Raw genomic sequence first — 25,422 nt, forward strand, 5'->3', positions numbered from 1 at the left:
GGGACCGAAGCAGGGACCGGGGTCCTTTACCTCCGAGGTAGAGGGTTCCTACGTGCTGCCCTCACCATGCTGCCGTCGCGAATCCACCCTGGGCGGTTTCTGTCCGCCGCCCCGCTCCGCCGCCCCACGCGTGGAGCCGCTGCTGCAGCCGGGGAGCCCGCACGGGGCCCGGGCACCGCCCGCGGTAAGGGGGGATGCGGAGGGGATGGGATCCGAGGCAGCGGCTGGGGGCGGCGGCAGAGGGAGGCTGGGGGTCCCCAGGGCGGCCCGCGAGTGGGACGGCAGCTCGGGTGGTTCCGTGCGTTTCCCCGCTGGCTTGGGTGCCCACACCTGTAGGATGCGGGGAGGTCGAACCAGAGCCCCGAGACACTGATTGCGTGAGGGAGTGTTGCAGAGAAAGCATGGAGGTAACTCTGCCTGGCGGAGACGTGGATGTTTAGTTCTTGAGTTAGTCTTCCAGAGACTGGGGTGGGCAGGGCGTCTCCCCTTCCACTGTTAGAATTATAGAATAATTTTGATTGGAAAAGACCTTTAAGATCATCAGGTCCAACCATTAACCCAGTACTGCCATGTCCCCACTAACTCATGTCCCTAAGCACCATATTTACATGGCTTCTAAAGACCTCCAGGCGTCCTGACTCAACCACTTAGTTCCCCACACAGCCTGTCCCAGCGCCTGACAACCCTTCCTACCACCCATCGATCTCTCTTAGTGCATGGTTTGACCAAGTGTTTGGTTGTTTTTTTTTTTCCCTAATCTTTAAGCTGAGCAGGCTCACAAAGTGGTTGCAAGCTACAAACCTTCAAAGTTTGACAAAAAAATTCTCCTCTGGACTGGACGTTTCAAGACAGAAGAAGAGATTCCTCTAAGGATCCCGTAAGTGTGCTGCTCATGTCCAAGGGGAACATGGAGCTGAAGGGAAAGCGGTGGCGTGATTCTGATCTAAAACTTTTCCACACACTTTGAACCCATCAGCTTTTCAAAACTGAAAACTTGGAACAAATTAAAGGGCAAAGAGTTTCCTGTCCTGGTTAGAGGTTAAGATGAAAAAATGTTCCTTCCTGGGGTCCCCAGAGTCTGAAATTAAGAACTGGATCCATCTGAGGAGATAGCCTTGGTTACATTTATGTACTGAGTTGTTTATTTTGCTTATTCCTGAGTGTAATCAGAGAAGGATGTTACTGATGAATAATATTTTTTTGTTTATAGCTACCACAAACTGTTCTGAGGGGGCTGTAACTGAATGATTGCATCCAACATATTGATTTAATAATTAATTTGAGAAAAAAATAGAGATGGAGGTTATGAGAGAAATATCCCCCACTAAGGAAAACCAAATGTTTGACATAGCCTTAGTGTCCCATTTTCATTGACCCACTGGACCAGATGGTCTTTGAAGGTCCCTTCCCACCCAAACCACACTGATTCTATGGCTCTGTGACTTGCTGAAAGATAGCATCTCCCAAGGTAGTCAGTCACTGAACACATGAAACCCTTGTAATTTTAATTGCTGCATATTTCTTAGGCTGTTTGATAGTGTCTTAAGAGATCTCTCTCCAGGACACTACTTTTCATCATCACAGTTTATCCCTGTCTTGAGTAGTGCATTGAGTGTAAGCAGTGGATAGAGCCATGTGAAGCAACACATACATCCTCAGCTTGTTCCTGTTCATTCCTGACGGTATCATTGGTGTTTGCTGAGCTGGACAGTAGCTTTCCACTGTCTGCCCATCTTCCCTTTGGAAAGGTTCAGACAAGTATCAGAAGCTATAAAGGCTCTTCAAGCCATCAGGAGGAGTTTATAAAGACACATTTTTCAGTCTATATACGTACATGCACACAAATTGCTTGTTTCTATGCAGGAGTTGGCTTGCCACGTGCATGTCACCACTTTTTTGCTTTCTGGATGAGCAAAGTCTTTTGCTCAGAATTGTAAGATCATAAACAGTAATATATTACAATAATTTAATTGAGAAACAATGGAACTTAACTGTGTCTCTGCTTTAATTATTAAAAAAAAATTGCAAGACATAGCTTCTTGTGAACACATTCTAGCTGCTGAAGGTAGATTGTACTAAGGGTCAAATCTGCAATCCATATTCAAGGTTCCCGGTGCCTTGTGGTTTTTTTCTTGAAACAGCTGTTGTTGACTGCAGGAAAGGCTTACCAAAGAGTCCTGATTAAGGATTGAGTAGCTAAGGCCCTAATGTGTAATTAGGGAAGAACATAATCAGGTCTGTTTTTCTTAAAGCAGAGGCAGAAAGCAAGGAGAAAGTGAAAATCTGCTTGAGGAGACTTTTGATAAGTGCATTGTGAAATATGATTAGGCTAATAAGCCAGACTAATAACATTAATGGTGTTGCTTTTGTTGCTACAAATGGATTAGTGGATTAATGATTTTATGTGCTAGCCTGATGTGCGGTGTATTTTAGAAATGATGTTTACTGCTGTAAAAGCAAAAGCAGTTACTTGGTACTGCAGGTGTTGTCATCTACAAGAAACGTGGCAGGTTCAACATGTGCATGTTGGCAGAGAAAGGGGTAATATGGCACAGCTGTCCATCAAACTTGCCCTCTTCTGTTGCATTAAGCCTTCACAAGAAGCACTGCAGCCCTCAAGCCCTCAGCCTTGAAGCCGGCTTCCAAGGGCAGAACTTTCACTATAAAACCCAAGCTCTGCCCCACACCACCACCACTCATCCTCTTTAAAGATAAAGGTGTTTTTTTGAAGAGAAATAATGACAAGATCTTTATTCACTACAAAAAAATCAACTCTTTTTCCAACTCTCTTTTTTATACATCTATCTTTTAAACCATTCTTTTTATTATCATAGAATTATCATATTTGAAAGGAACTTCTAGAGATCATCTAGTCCAACTCTCCCCTGCTTACACCCACATTTTAGATAGACATTGATAAGATCTCCTCCTGCCCAGGTTGAATAGTCCCACTTCTCCCAACCTTTTCTTGTAAGAGAGATGCTCCAGTCCCCGAGTCATCTTTCTTGCCCTCTGTTGGACTCTTTCCAGCAGTTCTGTGTCTCTCTTGAACTGGGAAGCCCAAAACTGGACACAGTATTCCAAATGGGACCTCACTAGAGTAGAATAGAGGGGGCCTACTGGCCACACTTTTCCTAATGCATCCTAGGATATATCCTTGTTGGTAATAAGGGCAGAATGCTGGCTCATGGTAACTTATTGTTGAGAAGGCTCCAAGGTCTCCCATTATATTTATATTCTGTATCTTATGAGTAGATATATTTACCCATACAAATCATTCCCACGTGATGTATGAAAGGAAAATAATGCACAGCCAACATTGTAATGAACATCGTAAAAACAGTACTCCCAAGTATAATTATCTGACTCAGAAAATTTTGTCTCAAGGTTTTGAGAGTATTTTAGAGATTTCTTACCCTCCTGGTCTGCAGGAGGGCACAACTTCCTGCTCCTTTCTCAGACTGGAGAATGTGAACAGGAGGCACGCCAAGGCAGCTTGCCAGGCCATAGGGTGCCTCTCTTGTAACATTATTGCCAGGCATCAGACAGCTTTCCTAGGATGCATCCAAGGAGCTTTTGCCTTGGATGACCAGCAAAAATCAGTGTAGATTGTTCTTGTTTAGGTATGTTTCTGTAATAGTGAAAAGGCTGACATCAGCTGCATACTTTAAATAAAGATGCTGCTTCTCTAAAGAAGTAAAAACTCCAGCAGTACAAACTGTTTCCATCATCTGTCCAAGTATGGGAAGTCCCTATCCTACAGCATCCTACCTTCCATGCTATCTGAACAGGTTAGACATGAATAAAGTTTATTTCAAATTAAAGGAATTTGTTTTCACCCATATCTGGTTGACACCACATACATTTCTCCATCCGTTTAAAACAGATAAACTTCCTTAAATTTCTGGAGCTGAAGGTGTGACTTCTAGTATATTTACCCTGAGTATTTAAGTGCAACAACCATCTTAAATTCATTAAATGTTGCTTTTCCACTGTAATTGGATTAGGGCTAGGATACATGAAGTTCTTGGGTGCTACATAGCCAATCATAGGATGATTGAGAAGCAAATTCTATTATTTTTCAATGTTGATATTAATCTGTGATGCTTTGAAGAGACACTTCACAGTTTTGTAACAGTTCAATTCAATTATTTTAATTGCAGGCCAGAGATGCTAGACAGGGCAAGAAACAAAGCTCGAGTTAAAGCTTGTTACATCATGATTGGACTCTCAATCGTTGCCTGTTTTGCAGTGATTGCCTCAGCTAAGAAGGTAAGTACAGCACTAGTCAGTACCCAGCTTACTTAAAAATGATGGAATTCTGTGAAAAGCACACAAACCTTAGCAGCAGTTACTTACTAGTGCCCTATTTCTACCTAACCCACATTGTTCCTCTCACCCCCAACATTCAGGTAGTTCCTGAGACTGGGTAGTTTTCCTCACAGTGTTTCCCCACTCCTACTATGCTGCTCTAAAGAACTTGTTTTACTTCCACAGGCTGCTGCTCGGCATGAGTCCTTAACAAGCTGGAACATGGCAAAGAAAGCCAAGTGGCGGAAAGAGGCGGCGATAGCAGCGGAGTCGAAGGCAAAGTAACTGCATGAGATGCCAAACATCTCCGTAGGAGCAAATATTAACTTGCTGCGAGGGCTTAGTGAGCTTATTCACCAATAAATAGAACAACTGTAGTATTGCACATGCTGAAGCCAATAAAGGTAGGCACAGGATCACAAAAAGAAAGTGAGGGTCTCTATTATTAGAGAGACACTCAAGGTACTCGTTGCTAATTATTAATGTTTTGCACCTAATTAAAAGCAGTAATTAACATCAAAGGAGATGAGGTACTTTCCTCAAAACGTCAGCTATGGGGGGAGCCAAGTTTCCACTATTTGTCTTTAAAACTTTCTTCCAGGCGTATCTTGAGCTGTTACACAGAGCCGTATGGAAAAGGTAGCTGTATTTTTCAATGAGAGCTTAAATGCAGGGAAGACAAAGCAGCAATGAAGGTGTGAAAGCTGCACAAATAACTAGACTTATCCAATTAATTTTTGCAGTTCTAAATAAGGAACAGTAATCAGTCAAAATATTACAGATCTATGAGAAGAGCTTTGGAGAAGTGAGGAAAGGGGAAATGGCCTGATAATCTCAGATTCTCAAGTCCTTACAAATTTCATAGGAATACCCAAAGAAATGGTCAGTTCTTCATGCAAGATTGAGATTATCACACAAGCGTATGTTTGGCAAGATATTGACAAAACACATAAATTCAGAAAGTTTTCTGTCTGGTGACAGTTCCTAGTTTTACAATGCACAAATCAGCCAGCTTGAATTCATCTGCCTTAACACTATATTCAAAATGGCATTAGTGTTTTCTTGTTTAAGAAGCCACACTTACTGAAACACTAAAAAAAATACAATTAGCCTCTGTAAAATAACTTTTATTGGTTTCTGCATGGTATTCCAAGATTTAACATTCCATAATATTGCATACTACTCATATGTGTTCTGTTACAGTAACAGGCCTTTAGCCTGAATTTAAAGATGCACTATTACTATCTGGAGTTAGTGTAGATATTTTAGTTTCCACACATTATATAAAGATTTTGTGCCATGAATAACTGAAATTTCTCATTCCAGATTTCAGTGAACTTTTGAGGTCACAGTTGAACTTCACATATAATTGGCAGACCTATTACAAAAATCCTCAGCAATACAATTTAGTAAATTTAAAGCAACTGAGAACTAACCACGAAGGAGAGACAATAGTGCATCTTTTAAAAAATTTTATTGAAGACAGACCTGACAATAAATATTTTCCAGTTACAAACTTGTTCTACAGCTAACTTATATCTGTGCCAACATTATTACTATTTTCTGATTGCTTCTAGCAACAACGTTTAAAGCAAATACTAGAAAATGAAAAAAGCTGTATGAACCAGTCCTCAGACAAAAGTGCAACAATGATAAAATTGGATATGATTCAGTGTATTGAGTAGGGAACTAAAAAAAACAAAACCAAACAAAAATCTTATGTTTGCATAGTTGCATAGATTAGCTAGTTAGTACTCACATTTAAGCAGAACAAACTTACCCTCTTAATCAAAACCAAAACCACAAACCCGAAGCCCCTGTATTTTTAACCATACTGTGTAACTGACGGGGCACTTCAGACTCCATATACAATACCAAACTTGAGAGATTTTCTTCTTACAGGTTGGGGTTTTTTTGGTGGTTGTTTTTGTTGCTGTTGTGGGGGTTTTTCGGTGTTTTTTGTTTGTTTGTATTTTCCAGTACACACAGGTTTCATCTCTTTAGGCATTATCACCATATTCATACCCTACCTGCAAATGACTACACCAGAGCTGACCTTAAGTCATCATCTCTGGTTTTATTTTGCTCATTTATGTGCTTTTAACAAAGCACGGTGTAAACCCAGTGATAAAATAGGAGAGGCCATCCTGTATGTTTATCCTTTAAAGAAGAATTTTCACTATTATTTTTAAACAATTTTAGGGTAATCCAAATGTTGAGTTTAAATAAGCCCATTCATTTTAATTCCCTTTTAAACTGTTACATTTAAATGTATCAGAGGCATGAAATCTACTTTACCTAAACCCATAAAGTGCAGTCACTTAACTGTTCACATATACAGAATAGTATATCCACAAAACTGAAGACATTCTTTCAAAAACAAATACAATATTGTAAATGTCCCCTCTTTTCTTCATTTTCAAACCTTTTAATTAAGATTTTTATAATTCAGATTTGGTTTAAATTAGAGGGACTTAAAAATGCAGTTTTTACAGGGTTCTCCAAACAAGAAGCAGGCACAGCTGGTTATGTTATCAAAACAAGGTTGTCAGAAACAATGGAATACCCTGTTACCTGAATAATTTTCTTACACTAGAAGAACATTTAAATTCAGCATTTGCTAGTAATCCTGGTAGCTTTCCATGACTGTTACCCTGTACTTTGAACAGACTGGGGGGAAGGAAGGTTGGTGTAAGAAAACCTAGAACTATGAGAGTAAAAAGGGCACAAATACAATCTTCTAATATTGTATGAAAATTTGGCAGCTGTACTCAGTATCATCACACTAATCAAAACTGTTGTATGCTGTACAAATCTAGGTTTAAAGTGTCGTTTGCTAAAATATCTCATTATTCAGAGTCCATAAAGTAACAGCACTCCTATATACACTTCTTACACTTCTGTCTTCCACTAAAGAGACTTCAGAAAGGTTTCTTCCCTCCCAGTTACATTTTAGTCAAAACTGACCATTAATCTCAGAAAATCCACTTCAAGTCCAACATTCAATTACAATATAGTATATATTGCTGTAAAATCAAAGTGTAACATCTCAGAATCTTAAATTGCACATTAAAAAAACCTTCTAAATATAAAATGGTACTGTAAATGATACCATCTTTAACCTGTATTTTCCAGTGCATTAAGATATTGTTTAGTGACAAGCACAGTGCCATGGGGAAAGTAATTTGAAGTTTAAATTGCAGCTTTTTATGAAGCATGAAATGCTCTCATAACCCAGGAGTTTGATGTTAATACATTAATTACAGGTTAAAAAAATATCATACTTTGGCATTAACCCAAAGTATAAATTTCTCCAAATGAGATATATCACTAATATGCCAGAGACACTACTTAATATGCAAGTCCAAGCAGAGCATACATTATTCTGTATTCAAAACTGTTAACGTAAATATTAGAATTCTATTTCTTCTAGTGTTTAACAGCAAACACTGTATATTGTAAAGCCTATATATTTAGATGACAGTAACTTCTAGTTAGTTTTGGTGTTCACATACTTAATGCTATTTACAGTACAACAAACTGTTCCTCCATCTGGAAAGAAGTGATCCACTATTCGTTCTTCACTGCAGTATTTTTATTGTCTTACCAAAAGAAAACAGTTCTTTAGCTTAAAAAGTAATTCAAGTGGTGGTAGCATGTTTGGTCAAAAAAACCCAAAATAAAACAAAACACAAAAATCATCCACCTACTTTCTAAACTTTTAAGAAGCTATTGTACTAGAAAGGCAAACATTGCAATGTATCTCAAACTAAGGTGGTGTTACCATATTTTGATAGGAGACAGACATAAACCATCTGCTTGGTGATTTACACAAATGACCATGTCTGTCTTTCAGAATCACACCATTCATGTGGTAACTATAGCAACTGCTTCCACAGCAAAATATTGTATTTGTGGCTGACTTTTAATGCCATTTAGCAGCTTTAATTACAGCCAGCATCAAATGACCAGCAAGCTCTCTGCTGATTTAAATTTGAAAACCTCTAAAAGTCCTCTTTCCACATAATTCAGAAAGCTTTTTCATATATTCAATATTATATTAGCATTATATATGTATATTTATTATGTCTTTAAATACATTTTATAAATAAATTCCAACAATGTGTTGTAAAGCAATTAATGCATTAAAGTTTCACAATTTTAAATAAATATTTTTCACATTCCAATTCAGCTTCTTACAAGCTCATCTTTATTTCATGCCTTAGTTCTGAAGCAATGTTTCTGCTTCAGTACAAGAGGTAGATTTGATAGACTGGGCAAGTCAAGCCTACTGCCAAAAATGCAACTGTCAGTAACTGTATTGCTGATATGCAGTTTGAGACTACATGAAAAATTCAGAAACACTACCAAAGATCCTACCAAGTTTTAACTTAACAGTTCTTGTTAAATCACAATTAATGCTTTACTCTAGACATGATTACTCAGTCGTTTTCTGTACATATGAGATAATGAAAAACACAAATACAAAACCAAGAACAGTTGTATCTAACACAGTAGATAAAAAGTGCATGAGCTGCTTCTTCATCTATTTTTGCAAAACATATCCAACTTTTCCTCTAACTTTGGCCATAACAAAAAGACCTCTGGGGGGGGGGGGGGGGGAAACAAACCCAAAACCCTACAAGCATTTACATTTTCTGCTCATCTTCACTTCAGTAGTTTACAGCTGAAACCCATCCATTGGAGCCTCCTGCTGTTGAAACACAAACTGCTGCTGACTTTCATCCACCTGAGGTGCAATACTGGAGTCCTCTTCTTCAACGCCAAAGTAATGTTCTATGAGTTCAAAAGCCTTTTGGTAGATCTCTTGGTTTTCGTGCCTCTGAAGAAATTCAATTTTATCAAGTCCTAAAACCAAAACAAAATATATTCAAAATCTAGTTGCTTAAAATGATGACAAATTCAAAGGAAAACAGCTTATAATATGAGAACTTAGTGGTGCTTAAGATAAAAAAATGCAACCCCGGATCATTCTCAATTTAGTATCACCAATTCTTAATTTCTTAATTCATCATTTCCTAACCTATAGTCTTCATATTCTGAAGCATTTTCTGCTGCAGTGAACAAATTTTAAAACTGTGGTAAAAGAATACAACTCAAGTAAGGATGAGGCTGTAGGATCTACAAAGCAAAATGCCATGCACACAAAAAAAATTGATCTGTATAGAAGTAGGAGAGGATTAAACTATTTGCTATAGCAATTTCCAGTATCACTGTTTTCTTTTCTTTCACTCTTTCAGTCTTCCCCAACTCTAAATTCTGTCCCTATGATAGAGTCATCATTGGGCACAGTCTGGTATCTTTTTTTTTTTCAAATTTAATTTTACTATTTGAAGACATTAGCTTTTCAAAGGCTTGCAATGTGCAAGGTAGAGGACATAACCTCTGCAGAATGAAGTGCTTAGCAGACAGGTTGATTCAAAACTCCTAATTGTTTAAGATAATCAGTTTTCACTTCAGTTGCAGTGGGAAGACCTCAAATTAACCATTCTGGTGACTACTGATGCCAAAAGCCATGGGCATGATATGTTCAGCTGCTTCCCCTGCTGAACTTCTGCTCTACAGCTTCAGCAGCCTATGCTTTACTGGCCATAGAAAAGAAGAACTTAGATAGTTAAAACTGTGAACAGACTCAAATAGAAAGACTACACATTAAAGTGATAAAACTACATGTAATTGACTGATGAACTTATGCAAACCACAGCTCCAACACACTAGGACATTTGTGTGTTAACTACTTCTGAGAATATTTTTCTTGAGGCATATTTTCACAAACTGACCACAGACAAAAACATCCACAGGTTTTTCACGTGTAACCACTTTTCCCACCATGTTGCATTACTTAATTTATGATGCCTTTATGTCCACTTATGACCGAAGTAAAAACTCTAATATTAAACTTGCCAACAAATGATTCACAATGGTTTTGATTTTACAGCCTGAAACAAGGAACTGATGGTATGGAGATTACAAGAATTTCTTACCATATGCTTCCTCTATAAGGGCACAATAAGGATTAATGCCCAATCCATTTTGCTTAGATTCTTGTTCTCCAAGACGCAGAATATTTTCAAGTCCATTTAAAGCCACCTGTACTATTTTTGAATCCATCACAGTCAGGAGGTCACAGAGAGGCTTGGTACAACCTAGTGCTACCAAATACCTTTATAACAGCAGAAAAACAGAAGGGGGTGAGTAGAAAAGAGACTGATAATCCAGCAGTTTATTCTGACATGCCCCTCTATCAGCTCTTAATTTTGCTAAAAGTAGCTGAAACAACGAGTCCTAAAACAGAGTGCAAAGATGACCTTAGTCTGAAACAATAAATGTTCTAATTTATGCTAGTGAAAAAATTTAATGCATGTATTCCTAACTGCAGTTTGGAATTTATAGTCTTCTTAACTCCTTTTCACTTACGATCTTCAGATGGGTTTAATCAAATAGAAGGTATTTGAAATTTTGTAGTGGCAAAACCATCAAGTGAGCATGTCAGAAACAGACAAGAACACTGGACACTGCTCTATACTAACAGAATACACAACAGTAGACCATTATGATATTAGCATTACCTACTGTAATTACTGGACATAATTGTGAATACAAAACAAACAGTATTGGGATTTTGAGTGTGTGCAATCAAAATGAAGATAGTAACATTTGCTAGCATCAAAAGGTCACTTAACTATAGTTTATTTAGTAGTTTTAAGTTATCCTGCAGTTAGTACCATGAGGACATTTAAGGGACTAAAATTTAATGACACAGAATATAAGCTGTGTTTTGTGACAATAAACTGTCTCTGTGGTATCACATGCACATTTACTATTTAAAGAGCCTGAATTAAAATTTATTTAAAATAGACTAGATTTTAAGATGTTACATTATGCAAGCAATCAAAATAATAGCAAAAAAAAAACCCCTGAAAAACCACCAATAAACTTTCCATACCTCTGATAATAAACATTTGATGGTTATAAGAAAACCAGATAGTTTACATTTTAAATATATCAACATGCACTAACTGCAACAGATCTCCCAAATGTTATAACCAAAGTTATCACGACACACTCATTTCTTGGTTTCAAATAATAAACTGTACTTTTAAAATCCATTTATCAACTACTGATTCAAGCTGACCACTATGCTGACAGTATTCAGAGAAATCAGAGAGCATTTTCTTCTAGTTATTCCAGAAGTCCAGTCTTTGCCATGCATAAATAGCTGCTAACATGAACTGCAATCAAACTCAATTTTGAAAGGAAGTTTAGGTATCTGCTTTAATATCATAATGCAGTGAGTTTAAAATACACGATGAAAACACTAAATTCCTGACGTCTCTCCACAAAGAGATGCAATCCCATTGCATACTTTTTCTAAACAACTCTCCCCAAATTTTCCATTTCCAAATACTGAAACTGTTAAATAACTCTTGCACTTATGGTTGAAAACATAGTATCAACTGTACCACATAATCCTGTGAAAGCTTTAAGTGCAATACCACTGAAACAAAGCAGTATCAGCCAATTTCTATTAAGCATGTATTTCACTTATTTTCCTGAATTTCTACATGTAGAGTCAAAATTTTAAGGAATCACTGCTGTGTTTAGGATTTCTGTAGCTGTTTGTCAGTATCCAAATGCCGAAATAAAAATGCCTCACAGAAGATACTTAGGCAGAAAAACCAGTAATGTTAACAAGCTCACCTAATCTGTTCAGGGGTTCCTCCTGATGTTGCATTAGTTATAGCCCACGCTGCTTCTTTTCTGGTGCGAAATTCAGCTTTTTGAAGAATTTCAATTAATATTGGAAAAATATTTCCATCTATAACAGCCTACAAGAGGAAATTACAGTATTTTATGATAATGAATAAAGATTTAGTATACACACAGAAAGAACATTAATAGCCTTCACTACAAGGGTCAGTGATGCCTGCTGGTATCAAAGCCATGTTTGTTAGAACACACACCATTAACTAGAACTTTAAAACCAAATTTCACAAATATTCCAACATAGCACTGCAGCAGCCAGAGCACCATCTTTGTTGATTTCTCTGTCCCACCTGCACAGAATACTGCTTACTGGATAGGCCCATTTAAAAATCACATGACACAATCACTAAACCTGAGGACAAGCCCCATAGCAAAACTCCACTTTGACCATTTTATTCAACTTTGGGACCTCCAAAGAAAGAACATGTCTATAAGTGGAAACTATATTATATACATATTTAAATATATATTTATATTATGTGCTATATAGTATTTATAATACACATCCATTTAAGTCAAGAAGCTGTATTTTCATCCTGGCTGAAGTATAGGGAAAAATATCACACTAAAACTTGTATTCTGCTTCAGAATTTTCATTTTTGTCAAACAGAACATTTTCAGGTAACTCTAGAAACCTGGACTAATAGTCAGCATTTAGTAGTCTCCACAACAATAAAACTCAGTATTGATGACATCATGCAGGCTTTTTATACAAGCAGAACATTCAACACTTCCAAAATGGTAGAATTGTTCACTTTTCACTGGACTAATATGTGCAAGATGTTTTGTTTCAACTTTAAAAAAAAAATGCTTATTACTTTAGAGATGTATATTACAATGCAGAAAATCTTGAAAAGAATATTCCAGATGATGCTTCCACAGCAGAAAGTAATAACTGTTAGTATCAGTTCTAAAAGAATATTTTAAGTATCTTTCAATTTGTTTTATATCCATCAACCAAATCCCTTTCAGAGAAATTAATCAGTTTCTTCAGTACAAATTGTGACAGTTATGCTTAAGGTATCATTTGATGAAGTTATTTATAACAGTATTTCAAAATTCAGAAGAAAACATTTAAGTTAGTTCTGTTTATAATTTTATCTAAAACAAATAATGCAGTCAATGCAGTACCCCCTTATTTCTCCCTGTGAAGGAAAAATCAACCAAACTAGTAAAATGAAAACAAAACTAACCACACAACAAATGTACAGGCTTTACCTGAATCTGAGCTCTGTTTCCTGCAGTAATATTAGAAACAGTCCAACATGCTTCCTTTCGAATAGATTCCTTGGGACTACTAAGCAAGTGCAAGAGACAGGGTAATGCAGAGCAGTTTAGAATTACCTAAAATAATTTGAGAGTACATACATATCTATCAGCTTGTGCAATATACATGTATATATATAGATAAAAAAGTACTTTACAGATAACTTCAAAAGAAGCAGATTTTGCAGCATATTTATAGTATACAAAGGATCATAGATAACAACCTGCAAATTGAAGTGTTCAGTTTTCAGTGGACTGTCTCTTCCTTGACACTCCAGTTTGTAAGAATCTGCCCACAACTAAGTTCAGACCAGAAGACTAAAGACTTAAGACTAAATTAAGGCTGCTTAAGGCTGGAATATGAATAACTGAGAATAACTGAGAAGTGTACATCTAATTTGTATATTTATTTGATCATCTGTTTTTGAAGAGACAGATCTTTTCTAGTTAATTCCTTAGCAGAATCCTCTCCTGTAGGGCCCACAAAGTATGTGATTAACTTATTTCTTTAGTTGCCTTTTACATTAGTTTTGTCAGCCTTTTAGACTCCATATTCTTTAAAGCAAGATGTGTCTTAGTATTTCCTGTGTTGGGTAAAACTAAATTTCACCGCCTAAAATGAAAAGATAAATCTTCAGAATAAATTGCATCAGTAAGACTACCACATCCAAACTCATGAAGAAATCAAATATAACCACTGATTATGGTGAAAATCAAAGTGAAAACTCTGACTGCATTTGAAGGCTTAAAAAAATGGAACAATAATAAATAACTGAATATCCACTACACAGGGAAAAAGTTAATTTCACTGTGGATGGGGAGCAACATTCAAGATATCACAAAGGAATAAAGCCATCCACTACATACAGTGTTCTAAGCAAATGTTCATTCTTGCAGTAATTTAATATTTAAAATAACTGCCTAAACTGACTGTCAAATTAACTATACAGAGATTTTTACACTGCAATATGCAGGTACCTCTACTACACTTTTTTTTAATCACAATTTTTCTTAAATCAATTAGTCTTACCTGTGTTTGGATATCATCTCCAGTAACAATATTTCCAACTGCTCTTAATGCAGGGGATACCACCTTGTAATCATTATGCCTGGAGACAAATATTAAATTGCTTCATATTATCAAAATCTTAAAGTATAATTTTGTATTTTCAGTGAGCAATGGCTACTACTTAGAGTAAACTATCTGCCCAGAAGATCCATTTCACCCACCCCAAGTATTATCAAACATTATAACCTGCATCATACAGTAGACATAAAAACAAAAGGGGGGGGGACGGGACTAGTAGCTGTATACTAAAACTTTGCAGTCTCCCTTTGTAAGAAAATTCTCCTTTATTTTAAGTCAACAACCCTAGAAACCAGTACACAAAGCTAATATTCAAATGTCCCAGTTGTAGCAGAAGGAAATCTTTTTGTACTGAAGTAGCAAGAGAAGAAAAAGCAACCTCAACCTTTCCTGATAGCTATACAAATGAGCTTTGCTGAAGCAACTGTGCTGAGCTGCCAGTACTGGGAACTACTACCCCTGACCTACACTGCCCATGTGGACACACATGGGAGACATTTAGTCTCCCTTTCTAGGAAAATAATGAACCATAAAACAAATACACTGGAACAGTACAAAAGTGGCACAAGCCTGCCTCTGGACTTTGTGACACCAAGGACTGTGTATTGCAACTACGTATCTTAGAAAGGTAAGGAAACAAAATACAATAATGAAATAAAAAGAAAGCTGAGAAATTAAAACTCAGACTTCACCTTTGTATTTCTCCATGTAAATGCAGTGCTGAATTAAATTTTAAAGAACATACACTTTGAAGGAAACTTTTTTATTGTCTATCTCAGCAAAAATCCCAGAAACCAAGCTCCCTAGAAGCAACTGAAAAGGTACCAGACTGAATTCCTGTTAGCCACTTCTCAGAAAATAAATTCAGATTTGAGATGAGAAAAAAAACCTCACCCTGAATTCATTAATATTAGCAGTACTATAAGACATTTATTTGATAAAGACTTACATCAGCAACTCTACCAATCTTCGACACACTCCAGAGTCAATAACAGCTTGAATTTTATCATTGGGACCATCTGAAAGGTATGAGAGAGCCCAGCAAGCATCTGCCAATACATCTGGGTCACTGCTAAACAACAGTCTTGATAAAACATTTAAGCAAGGAGAAACCTAAGTTAAAGAAAAATAATGAAAAGAATTAGGTGGTTTGTATTTTTTCAAGTAGAGAACATTCTGCAAAAGCACAGAGGTGCAAAACTTACTTACTGCCAAAGCATGTGAGCTTATTAGTGAATAAGGACCCCATTATCCAATTCTAACTGGCCTACTGGGTAAATTTTGATTCACAGAATACTTATTAAGAGATACTATATTAGTTAATTAAGTTGTTCATCTTAATTAGTATTTGCTAACCAGGTAACCAGATGATCAGGAATTACTGATGCTTTTTTCTAACCACTCAGGGAACAAAAATTTCAAAGCAATACCCTATGTCTGTCATTGTAGGAGTACTGGAGGTTATTTGTAAGGATCAATTTAAAATTGCTTTACCACAAAGAAACTTAAGAGTAACACAGAGGACTCAACATTCACTGAACCAAATAAAAGAAGCTATAGCTGACTTCAGCTCTCACTGCAAACGTAGCCTCTGGTCTTAATTTCTACCACGTTTCACTCAGAACCAAATCAACTAGACTGTCTTAATACCACTTGAAACCTGACAGTTTCAGCTCTACAGTCTGGGAATTTCATACTCTTCGTAGAACTTAACTGTTTATCTTGGATCAGTTTGCAGTTCAGCCTGTGTCATAAGTTCAGCTGTTGCTACTGAGAACAGCAAAAAGCAAAGGAGCTGCTCTTCCTAGCAGCCATGTAGACAGCATCCTCTGCTGCTGAAGCTAAAAGTGTTTAAGCAGCAAGACTTTTTGCTGGTTTTCACTAGGAGAACAAAACACTACTGGTGGATATAACCTAGGCAGAGCAATTGTAAGGTGATCAATTATCTGACACTCAAAAATTCCCCCTTTTTTGTTATTAAACTCTCTGAGAATTATGAGAGTAGCAGTGACAGCAATTACTATTTCATGAGGTAAGCTACAAGACATTTAAATTCTCTCTAGATTATCTTTAATGATCATTTAGTCTCTTCTACCAGAAGACCTGATGTTCAGTTCCATCTTTTAATGTCACTAACCTCACCAGAAATTAATTTTAAACTGAAAATAAGGAGCTAATACTCTTGCTAGCCTCTACAGTCTTACTATCTTTATAACCACACACTGTAGAGAAGGAAGTTAAGGGGACAGCATACAAGCAAATCACCTCTGTCACCTTAGTCTGATGTAACTGCATCTGAGAGAGCAGAAAAATTTATTCCTGCAGCATGTGCTCACAATCATAAAATAAAAAACACTGTCATTTTAAAAATGCTTCAATCATAACACACATCCTCTAAAAGACATCTGGAGAAAACACAGTGCCAAGGGCTTTAGTCCTGAATGGATTATTTGCCAATCATTTCATAACAGTGAATGACTGTTTATATCTGACTCACTACAATCTTAAGCTTTTAGGTAACTTAATATTATTGCTGATAGGTGTCAAAGTAGACAATTTTGTGCAGATATGAGAAAAAGACAAGAATGTGATTACATCAAAAAGATAAAATTCAGTCTATCTCCAAATTCAAAGATTTTGTGTGTCATAATATATTACAAATACAAATCATCTACAGCTTTATAATGTCTCAAAATATTATACCTTACTGAAGTCTGGGGGTGGGTTCTTTCCTCTACAGAGATTTGAGAGTGCCCAGACTGCATTTCTAGTTGTTGTAAGACGATTTGAATTTGTCAACAGTCTGTCAAAGAGAGACAAAAATTACAAAAAAAAAAAAAATTTCTAATTGAAAAGGCAAGTCTTTTTATATCTGTTACCAACACTACACCAAATCAGGAAAAGAGATCCTTTTATTGGGCACTACTTTAAATTTATTTCTCTACACAGCTTACATGCTGCAAATATTTTAGAATTAAGTGAGTATGAACGGATTGCTTTATGTGGACATCTCACTCTCAAATCAAGTACATGCATATAATGCAAAACCATTGCTCATCTGAGAAGTCACACAACTAATCCTTCTTGATGGTCTTCAAAATGGGCTAGGAAATGCAACCCTCCCTGGAACTAACTTTGATGTTTTCACCCAGACACTTGAATTAATAATAAAAACTTTCATAAAAAACTTAAAACATGTTCAAAACCAAACCAACCAACCAAAACCAAAAGACCAGAACAACAACAACCAAAAAAAAACAAAAAACAAAAAAGACAAAACCCACAAAAAACCAAAACAAAACCCACAAAACCACAAAAAAACCCAAAACAAACACTTCACTGTTTTCACTGAATAGAATGCAAAAGATTCAACATCTGAAAAATCAGGTTCACGTTCAGATACACAGCAAAATGTCTATAACTGTTAATTCTTTAAATCCTTAAGGAATGCAATCACATGCTCCTCTATTACTTCATGCTATTCTATAAAAGTTTTAAAGCATTATTTTAAGCAACAATAAACTGAACAAGATTTGTGCTGCGTATTTTTTTCCCTGTGATGAAGCCACCTTACATACTATTGTAAGAGCATAGTAAACACTGCAATAATGTTCCTAGTGAAGAGAGATCTTCCTGGGGAACACAGCTCACGCAACAACTACTTTGCCAGCTGGTCACAACAGGTAAATGGATGGATAAGAAGGAATGAAGCTTGGAGCTACTGGACAAAGGTGGGGAAAACAGCCTATTGTCAAGGCTATCCAAAACACAATAACAATATAATAAGGAAAGAAACATTCTCAGTTTAGCAAAAAGTGTGTGTATCCTTTTCAAGTCAATTTTAAGTTGAAGTTTACAGTCATCTACATCCATATACTGTCTTAAAGTGTTAATTTACAATACTTACTCCAAGAGGGGTGGTAATATTCCACAGTTTAAAACAAAGTCTCTGCATTCTGCATTATCACCAGCAATGTTACCAAGAGCCCACACTGCCTTAAAAAGCAAAGTATCCAAGTGAATTCATACATGATTGCAAATCAACTTTTACAGACCATCTACATATTTTTACAGTAAGTATTACAGAATCAAAAAAGCAGTACCATTATATAATATTTCAGAAGACTACTGATTTCTAATTGCATTTTTTGTGAAGGCACATAAAGTCAACTACATACACTTCAAATAATAATTTCAAGGAAAGAAAGTATGTTATGAAAAGGTGTTGATCCACGTGCTTTTCAATAGAGTGATACATGTGCTCTTTTTAATAGTTGTGTTTGCTCACTATGTGTAACAGATTCAATAAAACTGTCTCAAAGCTGCAAATAATGCATGAGGAATAAAAAAAAATAATGAAGGTCCACTATATACAAACATGCTAAAGAAAAGCCAGTCAAGTACAGCTTCTCTTAAGCATAAACAAACAAAAAAACCCAAACACCCAAACCAACCAAGCAAAAAAAAAATGTTCAGGAAAATACTAACGAAGATGTAACATGGTAAGATTGAAGAGCAAAAGCATATAGGAAATAAAGCTGCGAGATAACTTGGAGGACAAAAATCCACATTGTTTTATTCTACTTTCTTTCTATTACAGTGTTCTAGATTCTGTCTACCTGTAAATGCTCAAACAGAAATTAGGTGCTTTCTTCAAATTACTCAGTAACATGAAATAAAAACAGGTTCAAAGAAACATGAAAGAAATCAGAGGGAAGACATAAAAAGAAAAAAAAAAATAAAAACATGAGGGAAAAAATACATTGAAGGTAAATTTTTGTCTCACTGGAGCCAGATCAACGGGGTAGCAGGCAAACAGAGCAACTTCTCTAACCACACACACCCCAAAAAAGAGGTTCATAAATTAATTTTGTAATAAAACACCCCAACAAAAGTTACCTGCTCCTGTACATCTTCATGTTCTGAACTAAGCAATTTAATAAAAATTGGAACAGCTCCAGTTTCAATTACAACTTTGGTATGTAGAAAAGTTCCAGATGCTATGTTTGTCAATGCCCAAGCAGCTTCAAACTGTTGAGGAGCACAAACACAACCACATTAACCACTCAGCATTAAAGCTTAAATTCATGAAAAACAGTTCGACATGAGAGTTGCAGAGGTTAATTTTCTAGCTTTTTACCTTTCCACTGAAATGCAGTTACTACTATTATTGTACTTTTATACAACAGATTGCCATTGACGAAAATCTCTATTTAGTAAGTACCTTCAGTATTTAAATTATTTTAATGTTTTGGCTTAGAGCACTAATAAGAAAAATTGTAAACCTCTATTAGTAAAAATCGACTCTGTTTACTCTACATTAAGTCAATTGTTCTCAATGTACACAAGGCCTAAGTGTCACTTGACAGGCTACCAAAAGTAGACAGAGCAAATTACTGTCGTAAGTTATGTAGGTTTCAAACCCTATCAGGTTCCTGTATTTTTTATTCTTCTCTTCTAATATTTCAACTGAAGAGTACTATAATGTAGTCAACGTAAACAAAACAGATTCTGATCATATATCAATGCTGGTAATTTTAATATACCAGTCTGAAAACATTATGCTTCCAACACCCAAGTATTTCAAGTATTTGACCAGGTGAATATATAACCCTAAAGACTACTATGAAATTCATAAAAGTAAAGTCACAACTTCAGTGGCAATAACTGACATTTTAGACAACTAAAATTTACATCTTTGGTGGTTAAAAATAATTAAATTTTGTTATTAAAAAACCCAAAAGACATGCTTTCCAAAGATGGGCTTCTAATCCCATTCCAAAACCCTATCAGCACCAGCCAAACTCACTTGCAGAGTGTAATTCTCATTCCTCTCCAGAAATTTCACAAATCTCTGTACTACTCCTGGTTTTTGTATGACTTCATCTATAGGCGGATTAGGCTCTAGGGGATAAAAAACATATTTGTGTAAGTCTAACAAAAAAGACCAAATTAATTAATTTTTTTCAGTGTGACACAAAGCATCAATATGATTCCCAGTTTTTATAATCATTTTAAGCATTCAATCATTTTAATCTCAAATGAAGAAGCTAATTTTTTTTTTACTTTAGAAGACTGCAGGACGTGCTACAATGTAGTAAACACTGTATTATATATAATAATAGCAACACATATTATTATCCACTGGCATATTAGTAAATCATTATGTTCCCTCAATTACAAGCTCAGGACAGTGGAAGAGCAGTGTGAGTAGATGCTACTTTAAATTACCATGCATACCTTTACCTATCATGCTATACAATTACCAGCATTAATTTAAGACCACATAGCTCAGCAAAACCAAGTTACAACTGTACCTTGGCAGCCGTACAACTTTTCTCCCCTCAAATACAGAACAAGAATCAGAAGCTGTATCACTACAAGTACTGTAAGTAACATTAGTGCTCAGTTAGTTACTGCTTTGGACACTTCAATCAAAGCATCCTTGCTTTTGTTACTTTGTCTGAAAGACTTAATATTAGAATAATGAAGCTTTCTGTATTTAGCCATTAGGTTGGAATAGATTTGGAAGGGTTTCTCTATAAACAAAACCAGAAGTTTCAGTAAGCACTACTTTCAAGTAAAACAAAACTAAATGTTAACTGACTCTGGTATGAGAAAAATCGTAATAACAACACAAGGAACAAAAAAAATCAGGCAACGTTTACATACCTTTAGATAGCAATTTTCTGAACTTCTGAGTTGCTGTGAGTTGCTGATCAGGATCATCTGAGAAAATCATCTGCACCATATCTACTGTAATAACTTCTTCCTAAAAATGAAAGGAAGATTTGTTACAGCTAATTCAATGCATTGAAAGATAACATTCTAAACACACTCTACTCACCTCTGGGATAGGTACAGTAGAGCTGACATCAGGATCCTGAATTGGACTTTCTACCATAGATTCTTCATTTCCTGGGAGAGAAACGTTTCGGCGCTTAAACAGCTAAACAAAGAAGAAATGTTGAATTGATCAATTTTCTTTTGTCTTTAATCCAGTACTAAACTTACAGCTACCACAATCAACAATTCTAAGAATATTACATCAGCATCCTTAAAAATAAATATTAGAATTTCAGTCCATTGACCAAGATTTCACCCATAAGCATAATAATGAAACCTCTGAGTTAAACCTAAAAAAATTTCTGCTACTGCACATGCATAAAACTGCAAAAGAAACTCCATGTTTACATGTACCCACAGGAACCTAAACCAAGGCATTCTCTCTCTTGTTCAACACACTTCTGGACTGGGCACAATCCTGGACACCAAACAACTGCAGAATCCTGGACACAAACAAGGTTTAATTCCATTTAAACCCATGAAGGAAGTAGAAAAAACATTTCTCTTTTGTAAGACCAGCCATTCTTTCTAACATTTAGCAAAGGAACAGAAGCTCTTGGTCGAAATACATCAACTGCTTTTACTTAGGCTACTAATCTATCTACCACTTGTAATTTCTTCTGGAGCAAAAGCAGTCTCATCTCCATGCATAAACTTGTTCTTCCCAGCTCAAGAAGAGTTTGAAAACACCATTCTAACAAATTAAGATCAAGGAGAACATTAACAGTACTCTCATTGTTACAACAGTCAGCCTGGAAGAGGGAACACCCATTATTTTCATAATTTATCTAGGGAGTATTTACTACAAAATACATCAACAGAAACTTTCAGTAGGAGCTGCAATGCAGTTACCCGTTCACAGGCAAATGTTCCAGTAATCATACTACTTCTTACTCTTACCTCTCTGGCTCAACTAATTTAAACTCTTTTTCCTTGCAGTAGCGCCACTTTCCCAGAAGAAGGGTAAGCATTCCCACCTCAGACTGCAGATCAGTGCCTGGGACACTCTCTGGGTAGTGGGAGATGAATTTAGCCACTTTAGATAGACCAAGCAGAAAAACAAGCTATATTCCTTACTTTCCTGGCAAGAAACTACTAAACATTTTGGGAAAAGAAAATACCGCAAGCCACTAAATTATGCAGTGTTCCACATACTCTGATCACTAAAAATTCAATAAGGACCACTGCAAATTTGTATGTAATAATTTAGAGATCGGTAAAGTGGCTAACAATTAGTAAGTTACTGCAGAAAAGCTCTTAGGCAATTTCAACAGATGGTTTCACAGATGAAAAGAATCCTCTCCCTTCTAATAGTAAAGGTTTGGCCCAAACTCTAGGAAAAAATGCATCTTTTCTAATCCTTATCAGAAATAAGACTATCCTTTCAGCCCAAATCTACACTAAGGATTGAACTTAAAACATAGGTTGTGTGCCCCTAGTGACTTAATAATGCTTCTGTTCACTTCTTTTGTTTTATGATTGTATCAAGAAATGTATGGTGCTCCCCAAGGCTGCACAGAAAACACACATTCAACCTGGTGCTGCACAGGAGTCTGCTCAAGTCCCTTGAACTTAGCTGAACTTAGGTTTATAAGCACTTCACACTTAGCAGGTTGCCAAGATACTTACCTGTTCTTCCCTTTTCTGTTTCCGAAGCTGGATTCCTTCCTCCTCTCTTCGTCTACGCATTTCTTGGGGATTAAGCGCATTATTCTTGTAGCTTTTCATTCTAAAGTTATCTTTACCCGGGCTTGCCATGTTGTCTATTAGAAAAAGAAAAATTACTCCAAAAGGCCAAACTTTGCAAGGCAAACCCGCCAACTCTTGTACTACAGAGGTATCCACAGCAACAATAATATATTCCTGTAACTGCTTGCATACCCAGTACAACAAAAATCTCTAATCGTAGAATCTTTACCTAGATAAGCATTTCTAAACCACAGAATGAATGACAGATCAACTCAGGGATCAGATATAACCTCATTAAATGTCATAATGCCACTGCAAAAAGAAATCATGTATCTCATGAGCAAAATGAAAAACAAAAAGCCAAAAGCCATGAAGTTACCAAATTCTGATTCTGTCTGTCAGCATGCAGAGGAATTTGCTTCCTCCTCTCATAAAGGAATTATTAAAGTATTAGAAACTAACAACAAATTCGAGAATACCTGCAGTAATTACTGCATTATTTTTAGAGGCCTATCTTGCAAACACAGTGTCTAAAGATTATGCTGCCTTTTCTTCTGATCTGTATACAGAAAAAAGTGCACAAAAATAAATCAGGAGTCAGTAGCATGCAAGTAGGCCTAGTCTGTTCCATTTTCAACTAAAAAATTGACTGGCTTATTCTAATTAACAGTTCTTTTGATGTATTAGTGAATTAGAATCTCTCATTTCAGTTGTGAAAAGATAAAAGTGACAAACATGATTCTGTCACTGGAATGATCAAACTGACTGACTGAAAAAGGCTGTTAACAGCACGGTGCTATTTTTTAAAGCTAAAACTTTAGCTTTTATTTGAGAAATAGCTGTCAAAAATATGATTTAAGATTTGTCTGAAATTCTTCCAAAACAAGAAAACATGCATAACATTATCCATACTGCACACAATTCTCTATTAAGTTCCACACTGAGACTTATTTTTAATAGATGAGCGGTAACAAGGACTGCTGAGCAACAAACAAGCTATGAGGGAAAAGCAGTCTGCAGACACCAACAACACACCCCAGAGGACTCAGCAAACTGTTTCACCCAAAAACATTTGCTTCACAAAAAACCCTTAGTAACTTCTGCCATCACTGGACCAAGATGCTAAGCATGACACTGGCTAGAGCGATTTTCTAATAATTGTCAGATAATTTTTTTCCAACAGCACTGCTAGTTTCACTAGTCCTAGTATATCACCACTTCCTTAATCATTCATGCCTTGCTAATTTAATTAGCAATAAAAATGTCAGGGCAAGCAAACAACCAAGCGAGATGTGTGTATTCAAACTAGCCCAGTTTAGGTCACCAGTTCTGTAAAGAGTTACAGAAGCGCATCTGCATGGAAACTCTCATCAAAAGTGTTTTCAAGAAGAAAAGTTTACGACTTCATTTGCCCTCCAAAGGTTTTGGCACAGACATTATAAGGACAGAACGATTGCCAGTCCCTGACGTTTTCAGGCATCACAACTTCTGCATCTAGATCCAAGGAAGTCTCGGTTCCTGTTCTGCAAAACTACATTCCTTTCAGGACTAAATCCCGCCACCCACCTCACATCCTGCATCTCGCCCACCTGCTGTGCGTAGACTAAGCCCTATCCTACTAATACTTCATTTCTCCCTCCCTGCCTACATAAAGCTCCCCAAACACAGAGCCCGCCTGTGACACTGCCCCCTCCCCAACCAGCCCGCCGGGCTGCCCGCAGGTTTCGCAGCGGCCGAGATGCCGGCGCAGGCCCGGTCCAGATCCCGAGTCCCCTTGCCGACTGCTCAACCGAGGGGACGCCTACCCCGGCCACAAAGAGCCACTGACGGAGCTTGCCACCCGCACTCCTCGAAGAGGAGAGTTGGAGACTCCCCTCCATCACCAGCAGGGCAGGGAGTGGGGCGGCCCTCAGTCTGAGGAAGCGGCGAAGAACAACACGGGAAAACGCCGTCCCAGCACCGACTGCCCAGCCTGGCGGGGACCGAGGTTGCCGTACGCGGCAACGCCCCGCTGCTGCCAGCCGCCCCCGAGCAAGCAGGCGACCGGCCTGCAAGAGGGAGCCTCACAGCAAGGGACACCATACCCGGCACGGAAGGCGGAACACAGCCCCTCTTCCTCCCCCTACCCGCCAGCCCTTAGCGGTCTCCCGCCCTTACCCATCGAAGCGGAGACGCACGGCACCCACCGCCCTCCGAGCGAGAAAACCCCACTCTGGAGCGCTGCACCGGCGGCGGGCCCCGACGCAAGATGGCGGCTGCCGCCCCGCCGCACGCCGCACTAGCCGAGGGGCGGGCTCCGCCTTTCCCAGCAGCTTCTGCGCGGGCAGGCTCCCGATCCCGGGAAAAGAAACTACAGCTCCCAGCAGGCAGCGGGCAGGAGGTGAGCGGTCAGCGGCCTCTCCGCCCTTTCGTTTCCCGGCCGTTGTCGGTGGGAT

General features: G+C 37.4%; 2 protein-coding genes across 2 annotated transcripts; one reads left to right on the forward strand and one right to left on the reverse strand.

Moving 5' to 3' along the window:
- On the forward strand, positions 1 to 6,077 carry FAM162B (family with sequence similarity 162 member B). Its single transcript, XM_030446960.1, has 4 exons — positions 1 to 184; positions 766 to 877; positions 4,164 to 4,272; positions 4,498 to 6,077. Exons 1-4 carry the CDS (start codon positions 67 to 69, stop codon positions 4,594 to 4,596), a joined length of 438 nt encoding a protein of 145 aa, XP_030302820.1. The 5' UTR covers positions 1 to 66; the 3' UTR covers positions 4,597 to 6,077.
- KPNA5 (karyopherin subunit alpha 5) lies at positions 5,418 to 25,261 on the reverse strand. The gene is made up of 14 exons (XM_030446956.1): positions 25,145 to 25,261; positions 22,928 to 23,061; positions 21,300 to 21,401; positions 21,125 to 21,224; positions 20,262 to 20,356; positions 19,352 to 19,483; positions 18,360 to 18,448; positions 17,156 to 17,255; positions 15,402 to 15,565; positions 14,396 to 14,474; positions 13,318 to 13,443; positions 12,034 to 12,161; positions 10,317 to 10,495; positions 5,418 to 9,180 (listed from the first exon to the last, which is right to left on the reverse strand). The coding sequence occupies exons 1-14, from the start codon at positions 25,146 to 25,148 to the stop codon at positions 8,993 to 8,995; spliced, it is 1,620 nt and encodes a 539-aa protein (XP_030302816.1). The 5' UTR covers positions 25,149 to 25,261; the 3' UTR covers positions 5,418 to 8,992.
- Between the last annotated feature and the right edge of the window lie 161 nt (positions 25,262 to 25,422).

Source organism: Calypte anna, chromosome 3, assembly GCF_003957555.1.
Source record: "Calypte anna isolate BGI_N300 chromosome 3, bCalAnn1_v1.p, whole genome shotgun sequence".
Taxonomy (NCBI): Eukaryota; Metazoa; Chordata; class Aves; order Apodiformes; family Trochilidae; genus Calypte; species Calypte anna.